This window comes from Bombina bombina, chromosome 1 (genome assembly GCF_027579735.1).
Source record: "Bombina bombina isolate aBomBom1 chromosome 1, aBomBom1.pri, whole genome shotgun sequence".
Taxonomy (NCBI): Eukaryota; Metazoa; Chordata; class Amphibia; order Anura; family Bombinatoridae; genus Bombina; species Bombina bombina.
The window spans coordinates 591,656,007-591,675,339 of record NC_069499.1 but is presented as its reverse complement, the minus strand read 5'-3'; the positions used below and the strand labels follow the sequence as shown (position 1 = coordinate 591,675,339).

General features: G+C 40.6%; 1 protein-coding gene across 1 annotated transcript in view; it reads left to right on the top strand.

The window, feature by feature from the left end:
- HDAC4 (histone deacetylase 4) overlaps positions 1–19,333 on the top strand; it is a gene marked incomplete in the record, with an annotated part of 933,145 nt that overhangs the window by 536,513 nt on the left and 377,299 nt on the right. The window contains 1 exon segment of the mRNA XM_053698885.1: positions 13,189–13,310. Coding sequence (XP_053554860.1) covers positions 13,189–13,310 — 122 coding nt within the window.

Here is a 19,333-nt window from a genome sequence, read left to right as displayed (position 1 = left end):
AGAAGATGTGAATGCTAGAAAATGCTGCTGATACCAAATTTATGTAAGGTAAGCCTGAATACAGTGATTTAATAGCGACTGGTATCATGCTTACTTTCTGAGGTAATACTCTTTTATATTTACAATATAAAACGTTTGCTGGCATGTTTAAACGTTTTTATATATACTTTGGTGATAAAACTTTATTGGGGCCTGGTTTTTTCCACATGGCTGGCTTAAATTTGCCTATAAACAGTTTCCTGAGGCTTTCCACTGTGTTACTATGAGTGGGAGGGTCCTAAATTAGCGCTTTTTTGCGCAGTAACTTTTACAGACTGAGACATCCAGCTTCCTCCAGGAGTCCCCTGAATGCTATAGGACATCTCTAAAGGGCTCTTAGGCTTTCCAAAATAGTTTGTTGGGGAAGGTAGGCCCACAGCAAGGCTGTGACAGTTTGGTGTGACTGTTAAAAAACGTCTATCGTTTTTTTGTTTCTTTTTTTGTACTAAGGGGTTATTCATCCATTTGCAAGTGGGTGCAATGCTCTGTTAGCTTATTATACACACTGTAAAAATTTCGTTTGATTTACTGCCTTTTTTCACTGGTTTTCAAATTCTGACAAAATTTGTTTCTCTTAAAGGCACAGTACCTATTCTGTCTTTAAAAAATTTATCACCAGAGGAATCTGACGAGGGGGCAGTTATGCCGACTAACTCTCCCCACGTGTCAGATCCTTTGACTCCCGCTCAAGGGACTCACGCTCAAATGGCGCCAAGTACATCTAGGGCACCCATAGCTTTTACTTTACAAGACATGGCGGCAGTCATGGATAATACACTGTCAGCGGTATTAGCCAGACTACCTGAATTTAGAGGAAAGCGAGATAGCTCTGGAGTTAGACGAAATACAGAGCATACTGACGCTTTAAGAGCTATGTCTGATACTGCCTCACAATATGCAGAAGCTGAAGGAGAGCTTCTTTCTGTGGGTGATGTTTGACTCAGGGAAGATGATACCTGATTCTGATATCTCTACATTTAAATTTAAGCTTGAACACCTCCGCGTGTTACTCAGGGAGGTTTTAGCTGCTCTGAATGACTGTGATACAATTGCAGTGCCAGAGAAATTGTGTAGACTGGATAAATACTATGCAGTGCCGGTGTGTACTGATGTTTTTCCAATACCTAAAAGGTTTACAGAAATTATTACTAAGGAATGGGATAGACCAGGTGTGCCGTTCTCTCCCCCTTCTATTTTTAGAAAAATGTTTCCAATAGACGCCGCCACACGGGACTTATGGCAGACAGTTCCTAAGGTGGAGGGAGCAGTTTCTTCCCAAGCAAAGCGTACTACTATCCCTGTCGAGGACAGTTGTGCTTTCTTAGATCCAATGGATAAAAAGTTAGAGGGTTACCTTAAAAAAATGTTTATTCAACAAGGTTTTTTCCTACAGCCCCTTGCATGCATTGCTCCTGTCACTGCTGCTGCGGCGTTCTGGTTTGAGTCTCTGGAAGAGGCTTTACAGGTAGCGACTCCATTGGATGACATACTTGACAAGCTTAGAGCACTTAAGCTAGCCAATTCTTTTGTTTCTGATGCCATTGTTCATTTTACTAAACTAACGGCTAAGAATTCTGGTTTTGCTATCCAGGTGCGCAGAGCGCTATGGCTTAAATCATGGTCAGCTGACGTTACTTCAAAGTCTAAACTGCTTAACATTCCCTTCAAGGGGCAGACCCTATTCGGGCCTGGTTTGAAGGAGATTATTGCTGATATCACTGGAGGAAAAGGTCATGCCCTTCCTCAGGATAGGTCCAAATCAAGGGCTAAACAGTCTAATTTTCGTGCCTTTCGAAACTTCAAGGCAAGTGCGGCATCAACTTCCTCTAATGCAAAAACAAGAGGGAACTTTTGCTCAGTCCAAGACGGTCTGGAGACCTAACCAGACCTGGAACAAAGGTAAGCAGGCCGAAAAGCCTGCTGCTGCCTCTAAGACAGCATGAAGGAACGGCCCCCTATCCGGTAACGGATCTAGTAGGGGGCAGACTTTCGCTCTTCGCCCAGGCGTGGGCAAGAGATGTCCAGGATCCCTGGGCGTTGGTAATTATATCCCAGGGATATCTTCTGGACTTCAAGGCTTCCCCCCCAAAAGGGAGATTTCTCCTTTCACAATTATCTGCAAACCAGATAAAGAGAGAGGCATTCTTACACTGTGTACAAGACCTCCTAGTTATGGGAGTGATCCATCCAGTTCCAAAGGAGGAACAGGGATTTTACTCAAATCTGTTTGTGGTTCCCAAAAAAATTTGGATCTAAAGATCTTAAACAAATTCCTCAGAGTTCCATCATTCAAGATGGAGACTATTCGTACCATCCTACCTATGATCCAGGAGGGTCAATACATGACTACAGTGGATCTAAAGGATGTTTATCTTCACATTCCGATACACAAAGATCATCATCGGTTTCTCAGGTTTGCCTTCCTAGACAGGCATTACCAGTTTGTAGCTCTTCCCTTTGGGTTAGCTACAGCCCCAATCATTTTTACGAAGGTTCTGGGGTCGCTTCTGGCGGTCTTAAGGTAGCGGGGCATAGCAGTGGCCCCTTATTTAGACAACATCCTGATTCAGGCGTCAAACTTCCAAATTGCCAAGTCTCATACGGACATAGTGTTGGCATTTCTGAGGTCGCATGGGTGGAAGGTGAACGAGGAAAAGAGTTCTCTATCCCCCCTCACAAGAGTTTCCTTCCTAGGGACTCTGATAGATTCTGTAGAAATGAGGATTTACCTGACGGAGTCCAGGTTATCAAAACTTCTAAATTCCTGCCGTATTCTTTATTCCATTCCTCGCCCTTCGGTGGCTCAGTGCATGGAAGTAATCGGGTTAATGGTAGCGGCAATGGACATAGTGCCGTTTGCACGCCTACATCTCAGACCACTGCAACTCTGCATGCTCAGTCAGTGGAATGGGGATTACACAGATTTGTCCCCTCTACTAAATCTGGATCAAGAGACCAGGGATTCTCTTCTCTGGTGGCTATCTCGGGTCCATCTGTCCAAAGGTATGACCTTTCGCAGGCCAGATTGGACAATTGTAACAACAGATTTCAGCCTTTTAGGTTGGGGTGCAGTCTGGAACTCCCTGAAGGCTCAGGGATTGTGAAGGAGTCACTCCTTCCAATAAATATTCTGGAACTGAGAGCGATATTCAATGCTCTTCAGGCTTGGCCTCAGCTAACGACAATGAGGTTCATCAGATTTCAGTCGGACAACATCACGACTGTGGCTTACATCAACCATCAAGGGGGAACAAGGAGTTTCCTAGCGATGTTAGAAGTCTCAAAGATAATTAGCTGAGCAGAGATTCACTCTTGCCACCTATCAGCTATCCATATCCCAGGTGTAGAGAACTGGGAGGCGGATTTTCTAAGTCGACAGACTTTTCATCCGGGGGAGTGGGAGCTCCATCCGGAGGTGTTTGCACAATTGGCTCATCGTTGGGGCAAACCAGAACTGGATCTCATGGCGTCTCGCCAGAACGCCAAGCTTCCTTGTTACGGATCCAGGTCCAGGGACCCCAAGGCAACGCTTATAGATGCTCTAGCAGCGCCTTGGTCCTTCAACCTGGCTTATGTGTTTGCACCGTTTCCTCTGCTCCCTCGTCTGATTGCCAAAATCAAGCAGGAGAGAGCATCGGTGATCTTGATAGCGCCTGCGTGGCCACGCAGGACTTGGTATGCAGATCTAGTGGACATGTCATCCTTTCCACCATGGACTCTGCCGCTGAGACAGGACTTTCTACTTCAAGGTCCTTTCAACCATCCAAATCTAATTTCCCTGAGGCTGACTGCCTGGAGATTGAACGCTTGATTTTATCAGTCATTGATACCTTAATTCAGGCACGAAAGCCTGTCTCCAGGAAAATCTATCATAAGATATGGCGTAAATATCTTTATTGGTGTGAATCCAAGGGCTACTCATGGAGTAAGGTCAGGATTCCCAGGATATTATCTTTTCTCCAAGAAGGATTGGAGAAAGGATTGTCAGCTAGTTCCTTAAAGGGACAGATTTCTGCGCTGTCTATTCTTTTGCACAAGCGTCTGGCGGATGTTCCAGACGTTCAGGCATTTTGTTAGGCTTTAGTTAGAATCAAGCCTGTGTTTAAACCTGTTGCTCCACCTTGGAGCTTAAATTTGGTTCCTAAAGTTCTTCAGGGGGTTCCCCGTTTGAACCTCTTCATTCCATAGATATCAGACTTTTATCTTGGAAAGTTCTTTTTTTGGTAGCTATTTCCTCGGCTCGTAGAGTTTCCGAGTTATCTGCCTTACAATGTGATTCTCCTTATCTGATCTTCCATGCAGATAAGGTATTTCTGCGTATCAAACCTGGGTTTTTACCTAAGGTGGTATCTAATAAGAATATCAATCAAGAGATTGTTGTTCCGTCTTTGTGTCCTAATCCTTCTTCAAAGAAGGAACGTCTATTACACAATCTGGATGTGGTTCGTGCTTTAAAATTTTACTTACAAGCTACTAAAGATTTTCGTCAAACATCTGCTTTGTTTGTTGTCTACTCTGGACAGAGGAGAGGTCAAAAGGCTTCGGCAACCTCTCTTTCTTTTTGGCTAAGAAGCATAATCCGCTTAGCCTATGAGACTGCTGGCCAGCAGCCTCAAGAAAGGATTACAGCTCATTCTACTAGAGATGTGGCTTCCACATGGGCCTTTAAAAATGAGGCTTCTGTTGAACAGATTTGCAAGGCGGCTACTTGGTCTTCGCTTTATACTTTTTCAAAATTCTACAAATTTTATACTTTTGCTTCTTCGGAGGCTATTTTTGGGAGAGAGGTTTTACAGGCAGTGGTACCTTCCGTTTAAGTACCTGCCTTGTCCCTCCCTTCATCCGTGTACTTTAGCTTCGGTATTGGTATCCCACAAGTAATGGATGATCCGTGGACTGGATACACCTTACAAGAGAAAACATAATTTATGCTTACCTGATAAATTTATTTCTCTTGTGGTGTATCCAGTCCACGGCCCGCCCTGTCATTTTAAGGCAGGTATTTTTTAAACTACAGTCACCACTGCACCCTATGGTTTCTCCTTTCTCTGTTTGTTTTCGGTCGAATGACTGGATATGGCAGTTAGGGGAGGAGCTATATAGCAGCTCTGCTGTGGGTGATCCTCTTGCAACTTCCTGTTGGGAAGGAGAATACCCCACAAGTAGTGGATGATCCGTGGACTGGATACACCACAAGAGAAATAAATTTATCAGGTAAGCATAAATTATGTTTTTATATATATATATATATATATATATATATATATATATATATATATATATATATATCTTGTGGAAAATTATGATTATATATCATGATACAATTTTATTATTATGGTTTACTAGTCAGAGAAATAAAGTTACTAGTCCAGAAAGAAAAGCTACTAGTCCATTTAATGATAACTATAAGAACATTCTAATACCTTACTTGTCCACTGTAATTTCTTACTAATCGGGGATATATATACATTTCATTAATTTGTTTTATCAAACACCATCTTTTTAAAAAAAATGAAGAAAACATCAGTACAACCCTGTTGGTTTGTTGGTTAAAGGGACCCCACCAGGAAAAAAAATCTTCTCTTGGTTTTATTATGGTACCTATTCAACAAAGTGTATGTGATACCGCCACACCGTATTGAGTAGGTTTCACAGAATAACATAATAATTAAAAGATAGGAGCTTTTAACCATGCACTGGATGTGAGGAGCAAATTAATGTTATTAATTATTTTGTTACCGCATTACATTGATCATTGTCCAGTCATTCTGTCTGTCTAATAACACTGTTATTCTGAGATGCGCTTGTGAACATAGTTTGTGGCTGCACAATATTCATCCTTTGTACAAATGTCTGGTACAAAGGTGTGAATTTTCTTGATTTCAAATTGGAAGCCTCATATGTTGTCGTTCTTGCACTGTAAACAAGTCAGTTCTTGACTGCAGTAGGATACTTTAATTTTTTTAGTCTTTTAATTCATAGAGAAAATTTAGATTACTTTTAACTTGAGGAATGTTTCAATTATTGCTTTCCTTCTGGACTGACAACTGCTCCAAATGAAAGGTTCTGGTAGTTCCTCTAGCAATGATTATGATTCTGATAGTCTCAAACTCCTTTCTGATACAATATTTTGATAAAATCTTTGTCAAGTTTGCCATTTCTATTGGTGGTTAATTCTAAATGCTTTCTAGGGCCATCAGATTTCAACTTGTGCTTGCACTAGAAACATACCTCTCATCTTTTTCCACCCAAAAAATAATCTAAAACACCAAATTGTGCACAGCATATCTTCAGTTTTTAGAAATAATTAATTCTTGGTGCAGCTATTTAAAATATAGATCTTCAGAATTCAGCTATCAAGAGGTAATTGGTTTCTACTTATGGATCATTTCTCTTACTTGGTGTATTCAGTCCACGGATTCATCCTTACTTGTGGGATATTCTCAATCCCTATAGGAAGTGGCAAAGAGAGCACACAGCAAAGCTGTTCATATAGCTCCCCTCAGGCTCCCCCCCCCCCCCCGTCATTCTCTTTGCCGCTCTAACAAGTAGCATCTCCACGGGAGGGTAAAGAGTTTGTTGTGTTAGATTTGTAGTTTTATTTCTTCAATCAAAAGTTTGTTATTTTAAAATAGTGCCGGTTTGTACTATTTACTCTGAGGCAGAAAGTGATGAAGATTTCTGCTGAGAGGAAAAGGATTTTAGCATGTTGTAACTAAAATCCATTGCTGTTCCCACACAGGACTGTTGAGTACCGGAGAACTTCAGTTGGGGGGAACAGTTTGCAGGCTTAACTGCTTAAGGTATGCTCAGTCATTTATTTCTAACAAGACCTGGTAATGCTAGAAGACTGACAGAAATCCCCATGAGGGAAGGTAAGCCATTTTCTGAGACGCAGTATAGAAGTTTGGCTTCAGTTAAGGGCTTAAATATTGGTAGACACTGTGATGGGCTAAATCGATTATTTTATTAATGGAATCTTATATTTATTCAAGTGTTTGAAACGTTGTAAACACTTTTGGGTTTTTTATTACGCCTGGCATATTATTAGACGCCTAGTCTGACTCAGGAAGGCCCCATAACTCTGGACTGAAGAGGGAGGGGGCCTCATTTTCGCGCCTCAGTTGCGCGGTTGATTTTCAAGACAGCTTCATGCAGCTTCACGTGTAGAGTACTGAGAGTGCAGGAGGACATCAAGGAGGCTTATATTTCTGCTACAAATAACCCTAAGGGAAGGTAGGGCCGCAGCAAAGACTGTGGCACCGTGCTGTAGTGTGTTAAACCGGTTGTTTACTGCTATTTGCTCCGGTTTGGTCAATAAGGGGTTAATTGATTTGAAAATTTGTGTGCAATCATTTCAAAGCATTAGGATCATGTGGTGAAATTTTCATAAAGATCAGATGTTTTTTGGTGATTTGGAAAAAAAGTGTGTGCTTTTTATTATTTAAAGACACAGTAACGTTTTTTCAAAAAGTGATTTTTTTCTGTATTGTAGTGCTGTATAAGTCTGTCAAACATGTCTGAGACTTTAGATAGACCTTGTTCTTTATGTTTAAAAGCCATGGCGGTACCCCCATTGCATTTATGTGTAAAGTGTGCTAAAACATCTAAGCATTTTAAAGACCATCTAGTGACACTTAAAAATGTAGCCCAAGATGATTCTTTAACAGAGGGTAATGAGGATAGTCCTTCTTCCTCTCCCCATGTGTCGACACCAGTTACGCCCGCACAAGCGATGCCTAGTACCTCTAGCGCATTGGCCCCTATTACTTTGCAACAATTAGCAGCAGTAATGGATAATTCCCTTGCAGCATTTTTATCCAAACTGCAAGTTTTTCCAAGAAAGCGCGATAGCTCAGTTTTAAATACAGAGGATGAGCAATCAGATGCTTTGGATAATTTATCTGTAGTACCCTCACAAAACTCAGAAGTAGCAGTGAGGGAAGGTCTGTCTGAGGGAGAAATTTCTGATACAGGAAAAGTTTCTCAGCGGGCAGATTCAGATTCCTTAGCGTTTAAATTTAAGCTGGAACACCTCCGCGTCCTGCTTAAGGAGGTTTTAGCTACGCTGGATGATTGTGACCCCATGGTGGTCCCAGAAAAATTGTGTAAGATGGACAGGTTTTTAGAGGTCCCTGTATACACTGAAGCATTTCCGTTCCCAAAGAGGGTGGCGGATATTGTGACAAGGGAGTGGGAGAGACCAGGGGTACCCTTTGTTCCCCCCCCCTATCTTTAAGAAAATGTTCCCCATAAATGACCCCAGGCGGGACGAGTGGCAGACGGTCCCTAAGGTAGAGGGGGCTGTTTCAACACTTGCTAAGCGTACAACTATACCAATAGAGGACAATTGTGCTTTCAAAGATCCTATGGATAAAAAATTGGAAGGGTTGCTGAAGAAAATTTTTGTTCAGCAAGGTTTTCTGCTTCAACCAATTGCCTGCATTATTCCTGTAACTACTGCAGCGGCTTTTTGGTTCGAGGCCCTGGAGGAGTCGCTCCAGAGGGAGACTTCATACGATGAGGTCATGGATAGAATTCATGCTCTAAAGCTGGCTAATTCTTTTATCACTGATGCCGCTCTCCAGTTAGCTAAACTAGCGGCGAAAAACTCAGGTTTTGCCATCATGGCGCGAAGAGCGCTTTGGCTCAAGTCATGGTCGGCGGATGTGTCGTCCAAAACAAAACTGTTAAATATTCCCTTCAAGGGGAAGACCCTTTTCGGCCCAGAGCTGAAAGAAATTATTTCAGATATCACTGGGGGCAAGGGCCATGCCCTTCCACAAGATAGGCCATTTAAGGCTAAAAACAAGGTTAATTTTCGCTCCTTTCGCAACTTCAGGAGCGGACCTGCTGCAACCTCTGCTGTCGCAAAGCAAGATAATGCTTTCCAGCCCAAAGCAACCTGGAAACCCTTGCAGGGCTGGAATAAGGGTAAACAGGCCAAGAAGCCTGCTCCTGCTACCAAGACAGCATGAAGGGGTAGCCCCCGATCCGGGACCGGATCTAGTAGGGGGCAGACTTTCTCTCTTTGCTCAGGCTTGGGCAAGAGACGTTCCGAATCCCTGGACATTAGAAATAGTTGCTCAGGGGTACCTTCTAGAATTCAAGGATTCTCCCCCAAGGGGAAGGTTCCACATTTCTCGTTTGTCTTCAGACCAAACAAAGAAACAGGCGTTCTTACGCTGTGTAGAAGATCTCCTAAAAATGAGAGTAATACACCCAGTTCCAATTGCAGAACAAGGACTGGGCTTTTACTCAAACCTGTTCGTAGTTCCCAAAAAGGAGGGAACTTTCAGGCCAATCCTGGATCTAAAGATTCTAAACAAATTCCTCAGAGTTCCGTCTTTCAAGATGGAAACCATTCGGACAATCTTGCCGATGATCCAGGAAGGTCAATATATGACTACCGTGGATCTAAAGGATGCGTACCTACATATTCCTATCCACAAAGATCACCATCAGTTCCTAAGGTTCGCCTTTCTGGACAAACATTACCAGTTTGTGGCCCTTCCTTTCGGGTTGGCCACCGCTCCCAGAATTTTCACAAAGGTGCTAGGGTCCCTTCTGGCGGTGCTAAGACCACGGGGCATTGCAGTAGCACCTTACCTAGACGACATATTAATACAGGCGTCGTCTTTCCACATAGCCAAGGCTCATACGGACATTGTTCTGGCCTTTCTAAGGTCTCACGGGTGGAAGGTGAACGTAGAAAAAAGTTCTCTGTCCCCTCTTACAAGGGTTCTCTTCCTGGGAACACTTAAAGACTCGGTAGAAATGAAAATCTTTCTGAACACCTGCCGAGCTCTTTTCCATTCCTCGGCCTTCTGTGGCTCAGTGCATGGAGGTAATTGGTTTAATGGTGGCGGCAATGGACGTAGTCCCTTTTGCCCGAATTCATCTCAGACCACTGCAACTGTGCATGCTCAAGCAGTGGAATGGGGATTACGCAGATTTATCTCCTCAAATACAAATGGACCAGAAAACCAGAGACTCTCTTCTCTGGTGGTTGTCTCAAGATCACCTGTCTCAGGGGATGAGTTTCCGCAGACCGGAGTGGATCATTGTCACGACCGATGCCAGTCTGTTAGGCTGGGGTGCGGTCTGGAACTCCCTGAAGGCTCAGGGTCTATGGTCTCGGGAAGAATCTCTTCTCCCGATAAACATTTTGGAGTCTAAATTTAGTTCTTTCAGTTCTTCAAGGGGTTCCGTTTGAACCTTTACATTCCATAGATATTAAGTTATTATCTTGGAAAGTTTTGTTTTTAGTATTCATTTCTTCTGCTCGCAGAGTTTCTGAATTGTCTGCTTTGCAGTGTGATTCACCCTATCTGGTGTTCCATGCAGATAAGGTTGTTTTGCGTACCAAACCTGGTTTTCTTCCAAAAGTGGTTTCTAATAAGAATATTAACCAGGAAATTATTGTTCCTTCTCTGTGTCCTAATCCAGTTTCTAGGAAGGAACGACTTTTACACAATCTTGACGTGGTTCGTGCTTTAAAATTCTATTTAAAAGCAACTAAAGATTTCAGATAAACATCATCCTTGTTTGTCGTCTATTCTGGTAAGAGGAGAGGTCAGAAAGCGACTGCTACCTCTTTCCTTTTGGCTGAAAAGCATCATCCGATTGGCTTATGAGACTGCTGGACAGCAGCCTCCCGAACGAATTACAGCTCATTCCACCAGAGCTGTGGCTTCCACATGGGCTTTCAAGAATGAGGCTTCTGTTGAACAGATTTGTAAGGCAGCGACTTGGTCTTCACTGCATACATTCGCCAAATTTTACAAATTCAATACTTTTGCTTCTTCGGAGGCTATTTTTGGGAGAAAGGTTTTGCAAGCAGTGGTGCCTTCCGTTTAGGTGACCTGACTTGTTCCCTCCCTTCATCCGTGTCCTAAAAGCTTTGGTATTGGTATCCCACAAGTAAGGATGAATCCGTGGACTGAATACACCAAGTAAGAGAAAACAGAATTTATGCTTACCTGATAAATTACTTTCTCTTACGGTGTATTCAGTCCACGGCCCGCCCTGACATTTAAGTCAGGTTCAAATTTAATTTAAAATAACTACAGTCACCACTGCACCCTATGGTTCTCCTTTTCTCCTAACCGTCGGTCGAATGACTGGGGGGACGGAGCCTGAGGGGAGCTATATGGACAGCTTTGCTGTGTGCTCTCTTTGCCACTTCCTGTAGGGATTGAGAATATCCCACAAGTAAGGATGAATCCGTGGACTGAATACACCGTAAGAGAAAGTAATTTATCAGGTAAGCATAAATTCTGTTTTTCCAGAAATATCTTAGCGTTGGAGGAGTCCTTAAATATTCTATGGTTACAATGAAAAACTAAAAAGCTCCAAGATATTGTGCAAGAAACATTGATTATGGTGTATTTGCTTTTAATGCAATCATTAAAGGGACAGTCAAGTCCAAAAAAACTTTCATTTTTCAAATAGGGCATGTCATTTTAAACAACTTTTCAATTTACTTTTATCAACAATTTTGCTTTGTTCTCTTGGTATTCTAGTTGAAAGCAAGCCTAGGAAAGCATATATGATAATTTCTAAGCCCTTGAAGGCCGCCTCTATTTTATTTGCTTTTCACAGCAGGGGAGAGCAAGCTCATGTAGGCCATATAGATAGCATTGTGATCACGCTAGTGGCAGACACTGCACTAATTGGCTAAAATGCAAGTCAATAGATAACTAAAAGTCATGTGATTAGGGGCGGTCAGAAGATGCTTAGATACAAGTTAGTCACAGAAGTAAAAAGTGTATTAATATAACAGTGTTGGTTTTGCAAAACTGGGGAATGGGTAATAAAGGGATTATCTATCTTTTTAAACAACAAAAATCCTGGTGTTGACTGTCCCTTTAAATAATAAAGATTCTTACTGGATTACTACCTGCAATTACTTATTTGCTTATTTAATTTCCATTGTTTTGTCTTTGAGCTTACTGCTTTCAGGATCTTCATGAAAATACTAACATAATTCTCTTGACATTAAGAACACACAGCATACATAGACTATTTTTCTTATCATAGCAATTATTTGGCCTTCCAAGATATATATTGCAATTGTTCCTGTGTGCATTGTTGGCTTATTTCACACATTCCCATTGTTCTGTTGCATGGGATCCATTACTTAATCTTCATGTAATGTCATATTTCAATTTGTGGGCCATTAAGTTAACTTTTCTGTCTATGCTAGGCCCAGAGAGGTGAATTTATATGCTTGCTATTGCTTCTGTGCAATACGTTTCCCCCCCCCCCCCTTCTTTTTTTGTTCCCACCTGAGGTCTACAAACATCGGTCTCTGGCCTTGATTAAAGGGACAGTATACACTAATATTCATAAAACCGCATGTAATAGACACTACTATAAAGAATAAGATGCACAGATACTGATATAAAAATCCAGTATAAAACTGTTTAAAAACTTACTTGGAAGCTCTCAGTTTAGCCCTGTTGAAAAGGTAGCTAGAAAGCCCACTGCAAGTGGGAAATAAGACCCTCCCCCTTCTTTTGCATGTGAAAAGACTCTTTACACAAATAGGAGCAAGCTGGAGTAGGTATCTGACGGTATTCTCATAAAACTTTGGGGCTTGGTTAGGAGTCTGAAAATCAGAGCAATGTTATTTAAAATGTAAAACTACATATAAAAAAAACAAAAACTTTATGGGCTATATAAATCATCTACAAAACATTTATGCAAAGAAAAAATGAGTGTATAATGTCCCTTTAAGCTTTATAACTCAACTGTTCCTAGCATTTCACTATACTTTAACCTCCGATCAGGATTTTTAGGCCTGTGTCAATGCGTTGTATCATGTCCTTTCTCTTCTTCATCTGCCCGGATTTTGAATTTGTTTTTTATGAAACTTCTTTTGAGCCTAGAACAAGTGTGTGAGATAATAAGCTTTGTATATTGATTAGCCTAGACTTGTGCTGTTTCTATGAAAGTGAAGAAATTGATTCAGTTTATGGCAAATTTCCAGTTACTTGACAAGTTTAATATCTATATAACCCTGAGTTGTTTTTACGTTACTTAGGCCATGTCTGCTTAGCGTGTAGCTGTATTTGATAAGTCTAGGTACTTGCTTGGATTGTGATGTATTTATATTACGGTTTCACTTTTCATTCTGTCCTGCAGGAAGACCCAGCACAGCTCTCTGGATCAGAGTCCACCTCCTCAGGGTGGCGTATCTGCCTCATACAATCACCCCATGCTGGGAATGTATGACTCAAAGGATGATTTCCCCCTGAGAAAGACAGGTGAGCAAAAGGACTGTCATTTTTATTTTTTTATTGCATCTGTTTTTATTTTTTGTTTATCTGTGGTTATAGAACTGTACATCTGGAGTTCACTTTTGGGAAAAGGGTATACTTTGATTAATTCCTAATTACAAGTGTTCTGTTTGTATATAGTAATGAATGTTTCCTACCATTTTCTTTTTATCTAATACATTTTTTTGTCATTTGTTTTACCCATTTATGTTTTCCAGTATTCTTTATTTCATCCTAGCACTTTAATCCCCACTCTTTGTGTGCTCATTATGAGTAGTTACAGGAATGCTTTTGAATTATTAATGGTAAAACATATATTTTATGCATTGCTTCTCAGGCATGGGGCTGCCTGTGTGGTGGGATAATCCAAGTGCAGCTGGAAGCTTTCAGCTGTCTTATAGATATTGATTTTTATTTTATTTTTTTAAGTAAACTTTGATTTTCAACGTTTAAATGTCAAAAACCTTACACCTTAGTGAAGCACTAAGAAGCTAAAGTGAATACAAATAAATGTTCTAATTAGTGCAAATTAAGTTTAAGGGTTCACATTTCAATTATTATCTTTCAGAATTACCATCTTATCTGTCCCTTTGGTCTCGCAAGCTTTCCTTTTCACTATATTCTGGCCCAGTCACTCCTATAAACATGTGAAGTTGACTTTCGAGGTATCTTCAGAAGAAATGTTCTCTAACTTTAAATCATTTGTTCATGGTGAAGTGAAATGGGGTTATTGACACATGAGACAAGTATAAGTTTATTTCTTGTCAAACTGAATTTAAGGGCACAGGTTTTGGTTCCAGTAAAAATGGAAGGAACAATTTAAAAGTAGAAAAGCAAGAGAAACTTTTCTTCTGCTCAATATTATGCTTTTTCTTGATGATGAGTCCTTGCAGTACCTTAGTAATAGTAGTAGTGCCTTGGTAGTACAGTTCTTCATTACTTTAGCTTTCTTTGTAACTAAATGGGCCTCCATTGATTGATCAATTCTCTATTGTTATTGACAAAATTATTGTAACAGCTTTATTTACTTTACGCTCTATCTTTCCAGAATGGTGTGTGTGTGTTTTGTTTTTCTAACCATCAACCTCTTTAGCTTGAAAATGTATAGGCTGTGATTACCACTATATTGATTATTGAGAGGTAGAGAAGTTCCATCTCTAGGACATTATGGGAACACATTTCCAGTTTTCCATTTGTAGGTTTGAAAAATTTGAGAACCTTCTGTTGAAGGTAGAATTCTGACGTTTTGGTTTTGCAATGCCTTTGCCTGCTTTTGTGCCATTAAAGGGCCATTATACACTCATGTTTTCTTTGCATAAATGTTTTGTAGATGATCTATTTATAAAGCCCATAAAGTTTTTTAAAGGGACATTCAACACTGCCCACAACATTAATCTATGTTGAAAAACTATAAATAAAGATCAAGCTGCAACGTGCCCCCTTTCTCTTACTTCCTGCCTTCACTGTTGAATCGTCTACGATAACTTCAAAATTGGTGTCCTAATATGGCTGCTTAACTCCCCCCACCGTGACGTATAGAGCTTCTTCTTCAAACTAGCTGCCAGTGATATCCCATCTCTCCTACTAAAATGCAAAGCGCGTTCACGGCCGTTAGCGCATGCGCGATACAATAGGAACACTAAAAGCGGAACCATAATAAGCCAATTTGTTTCCGTTCCGCTTATATTACTGCATAATACTCTACTTCGTTCTATTAGGTAAAACCCCTATCCGCATCAAGGGCCCGATCCGATATGCAGCGTCGCCCGCAAATGCCGGCGACGCTGAATTTTGCGCTGGTTTGGTATCCTATATACGGCGTAACATAGAAGTTACGCCCGTATATTTCTGCCATAGGCAGGTATACCAAACCCGCGCAGTTTGGTATCCAATATACAGTGTAAGGACTTACGTGGCGAAAATGGAGAAATCTTACTCCATTTTCACCTCGCCACAAAAAGCAGCCGTAGTAAGCCTTACGCTGTCTTTTGGAGCCCCGTAAATCCCTAAACTACCTGCCAAATAAACCTAACACCTAACGCATGCGCAATGTCTATCTACCTGTCAACCGCGATCTGCTAAATAAAACCTAACGCATGCGCAATGTCTATCTACCTGTCAACCGCGATCCTCCGCCGCAATCCCTAATAAAATATGTAACCCCTAAACCGCCGCCCCCTACATTAACTACCCCCTAATGTGATCCCTGTACACCGTCGCCAACTATATTAAACTACCCCTAAAGTGAGCCCCTTACACCGCCGCCATCTACCTTACCTACCCCCTAAAGTGAGCTCCTACCCCGCCGCCATCTATTTTAAAATTATTAACCCCTAATTTAATCCCCCCTACCCCGCCGCCACCTATATTAAATTATTTAACCCCTAAAATACTAAACTATCCCTACCACTAAACCTAAGTCTAACCCTACAAATAGCCCTGAAAAGGGCTTTTTGCGTGACATTACCCCAAAGTAAACTGCTCTTTTGCCTGCCCTTAAAAGGGCTTTTTGCGGGGCATGCCCCAAAGAAAACTGCTCTTTTACCAGCCCTTAAAAGGGCTTTTGGCGGGGCTTTGTCACAAAGTAATCAGCTCTTTTGCCTCTAATCTAAATCCCCCTACACAGCTGCCACCTATAATAAATGTGTTAACCCCTAATCCTCCCTACCCCGCCGCAGCCTATATTAAACACATTAACCCCTAATCTAATCCCCCTGCACCGCCGCCAGCTATATTAACCCTAATTATATTAGGGTTAATATAATTATTATATTATATATATTAACTATATTAACCCTAATTATATTAGGGTTAATATAGTTAATATCGTTATTATATTATATATATATTAAGTATAATAACCCTGTCTAACTCTAACATCCCTAACTAAACTCTTATTAAAATAAATCTAATATTAATATTATTAATGAAAATATTCCTATTTAAATCTAAATACTTACCTATAAAATAAACCCTAAGATAGCTACAATGTAATTAATAATTACATTGTAGCTATTTTAGGGTTTATATTTATTTTACAGGTAACTTGGTATTTATTTTAACTAGGTACAATAGCTATTAAATAGTTAATAACTATTTAATAGCTACCCAGTTAAAATAATTACCAATTTACCTGTAAAATAAATCCTAACCTAAGTTACAAATACACCTACACTATCAATAAATTAAACGACAAATATCTAAACTAAAATACAATTAAATAAACTAAACTAAATTACAAAAACAAACAAACACTAAATTACAAAAAAAAAGATTACAAGATTTTTAAGCTAATTACACCTATTCTAAGCCCCCTAATAAAATAATAAAGCCCCCCAAAATAAAAAAAATTCCCTACCCTATTCTAAATTTAAAAAGTTCAAAGCTCTTTTACCTTACCAGCCCTTAAAAGGGCCTTTTGCGGGGCATGCCCCAAAGAAACTGCTCTTTTGCCTGAAAAAAAACACAATACCACCCCCCAACATTACAACCCACCACCCACATACCCCTAATCTAACCCAAACCCCCCTTAAATAAACCTAACACTACCCCCCTGAAGATCTCCCTACCTTGTCTTCACCCAACCGAGCCGAACTCCTCATCCGATCCAGGCGATGTCTTTATCCAAGCGGCAGCAAAGTCTTCTTCCATCCGGCGGCATCTTCCATCAAGCGGCATCTTCAATCTTCGCTCATCCTCCTCCGGAGCATCCATCCCGGCCGACGACTGAACAACGAATGAGATACCTTTAAATGACGTCATCCAAGATGGCGTCCATCGAATTCCGATTGGCTGATAGGATTCTATCAGCCAATCGGAATTAAGGTAGAAAAATCTGATTGGCTGATCGGAATTCAACGGACGCCATCTTGAATGACGTCATTTAAAGGTACCTCATTCGTCGTTCAGTCGTCGGCCGGGATGGATGCTCCGTGGAGGAGGAGCGAAGATTGAAGATGCCGCTTGATGGAAGATGCCGCTTGATGGAAGAAGACTTTGCTGCCGCTTGGATAAAGACATCGCCCGGATCGGATGAGGAGTTCGGCCCGGTTGGGTGAAGACAAGGTAGGGAGATCTTCAGGGGGGTAGTGTTAGGTTTATTTAAGGGGGGTTTGGGTTAGATTAGGGGTATGTGGGTGGTGGGTTGTAATGTTGGGGGGTGGTATTGTGTTTTTTTTTTCAGGCAAAAGAGCAGTTTTCTTTGGGGCATGCCCCGCAAAAGGCCCTTTTAAGGGCTGGTAAGGTAAAAGGGCTTTGAACTTTTTTAATTTAGAATAGGGTAGGGAATTTTTTTTATTTTGGGTGGCTTTATTATTTTATTAGGGGGCTTAGAATAGGTGTAATTAGCTTAAAAATCTTGTAATCTTTTTTTTATTTTTTGTAGTTTAGTTTATTTAATTGTTAGTTAGTTTAGATATTTGTAGTTTAATTTATTGATAGTGTAGGTGTATTTGTAACTTAGGTTAGGATTTATTTTACAGGTAAATTGGTAATTATTTTAACTGGGTAGCTATTAAATAGTTATTAACTATTTAATAGCTATTATACCTAGTTAAAATAAATAACAAGTTACCTGTAAAATAAATATAAACCCTAAAATAGCTACAATGTAATTATTAATTACATTGTAGCTATCTTAGGGTTTATTTTATAGGTAAGTATTTAGATTTAAATAGGAATATTTTCATTAATAATATTAATATTAATTAGATCTATTTTAATAAGAATTTAGTTAGGGATGTTAGAGATAGATAGGGTTATTATACTTAAAATATATATATATATATATATATATATATATATAATATAATAACGATATTAACTATATTATCCCTAATATAATTAGGGTTAATATAGTTAATATATATAATAATTATATTAACCCTAATATAATTAGGTTTAATATAGTTAATATAGCTGGCGGCGGTGTAGTTTGTAGGGGGGTTAGATTAGGGGTTAATGTGTTTAATATAGCTGGCGGCGGTGTAGGGGGATTAGATTAGGGGTTAATACATTTATTATAGGTGGCAGCGGTGTAGGGGGATTTAGATTGTAGGCAAAAGAGCAGTTTACTTTGTGACAAAGCCCCGCCAAAAGCCCTTTTAAGGGCTGGTAAAAGAGCAGATTTCGTTGGGGCATGCCCCGCAAAAAGCCCTTTTAAGGGCTGGCAAAAGAGCAGTTTACTTTGGGGTAATGTCACGCAAAAAGCCCTTTTCAGGGCTATTTGTAGGGTTAGACTTAGGTTTAGTGGTAGGGATAGTTTAGTATTTTAGGGGTTAAATAATTTAATATAGGTGGCGGCGGGGCAGGGGGATTAAATTAGGGGTTAATTTTAAAATAAATGGCGGCGGGGTAGGAGCTCACTTTAGGGGGTAGGTAAGGTAGATGGCGGCGGTGTAAGGGGCTCACTTTAGGGGGTAGGTAAGGTAGATGGCGGCGGTGTAAGGGGCTCACTTTAGGGGGTAGTTTAATATAGTTGGCGACGGTGTAGGGGGATCACATTAGGGGGTAGTTAATGTAGGGGGCGGCGGTTTAAGGGTTAAATATTTTATTAGGGATTGCGGCGGAGGATAGCGGTTGACAGGTAGATAGACATTGCGCATGCGTTAGGTGTTAGGTTTTATTTAGCAGGTCGCGGTTGACAGGTAGATAGACATTGCGCATGCGTTAGGTGTTAGGTTTATTTGGCAGGTAGTTTAGGGAGTTACGGGGCTCCAATAGACAGCGTAAGGCTTACTATGGCTGCTTTTTGTGGCGAGGTGAAAATGGAGTAAGATTTCTCCATTTTCGCCACGTAAGTCCTTACGCTGTATATTGGATACCAAACTGCGCGGGTTTGGTATACCTGCCTATGGCCCAAAAAACTACGGGCGACGGCAGAAATATACGGGCGCAACTTCTAGGTTACGCCGTATATAGGATACCAAACCAGCGCAAAATTCAGCGTCGCCGGCATTTGCGGGCGACGCTGCATATCGGATCGGGTTTTACCTAATAGAACGAAATAGAGT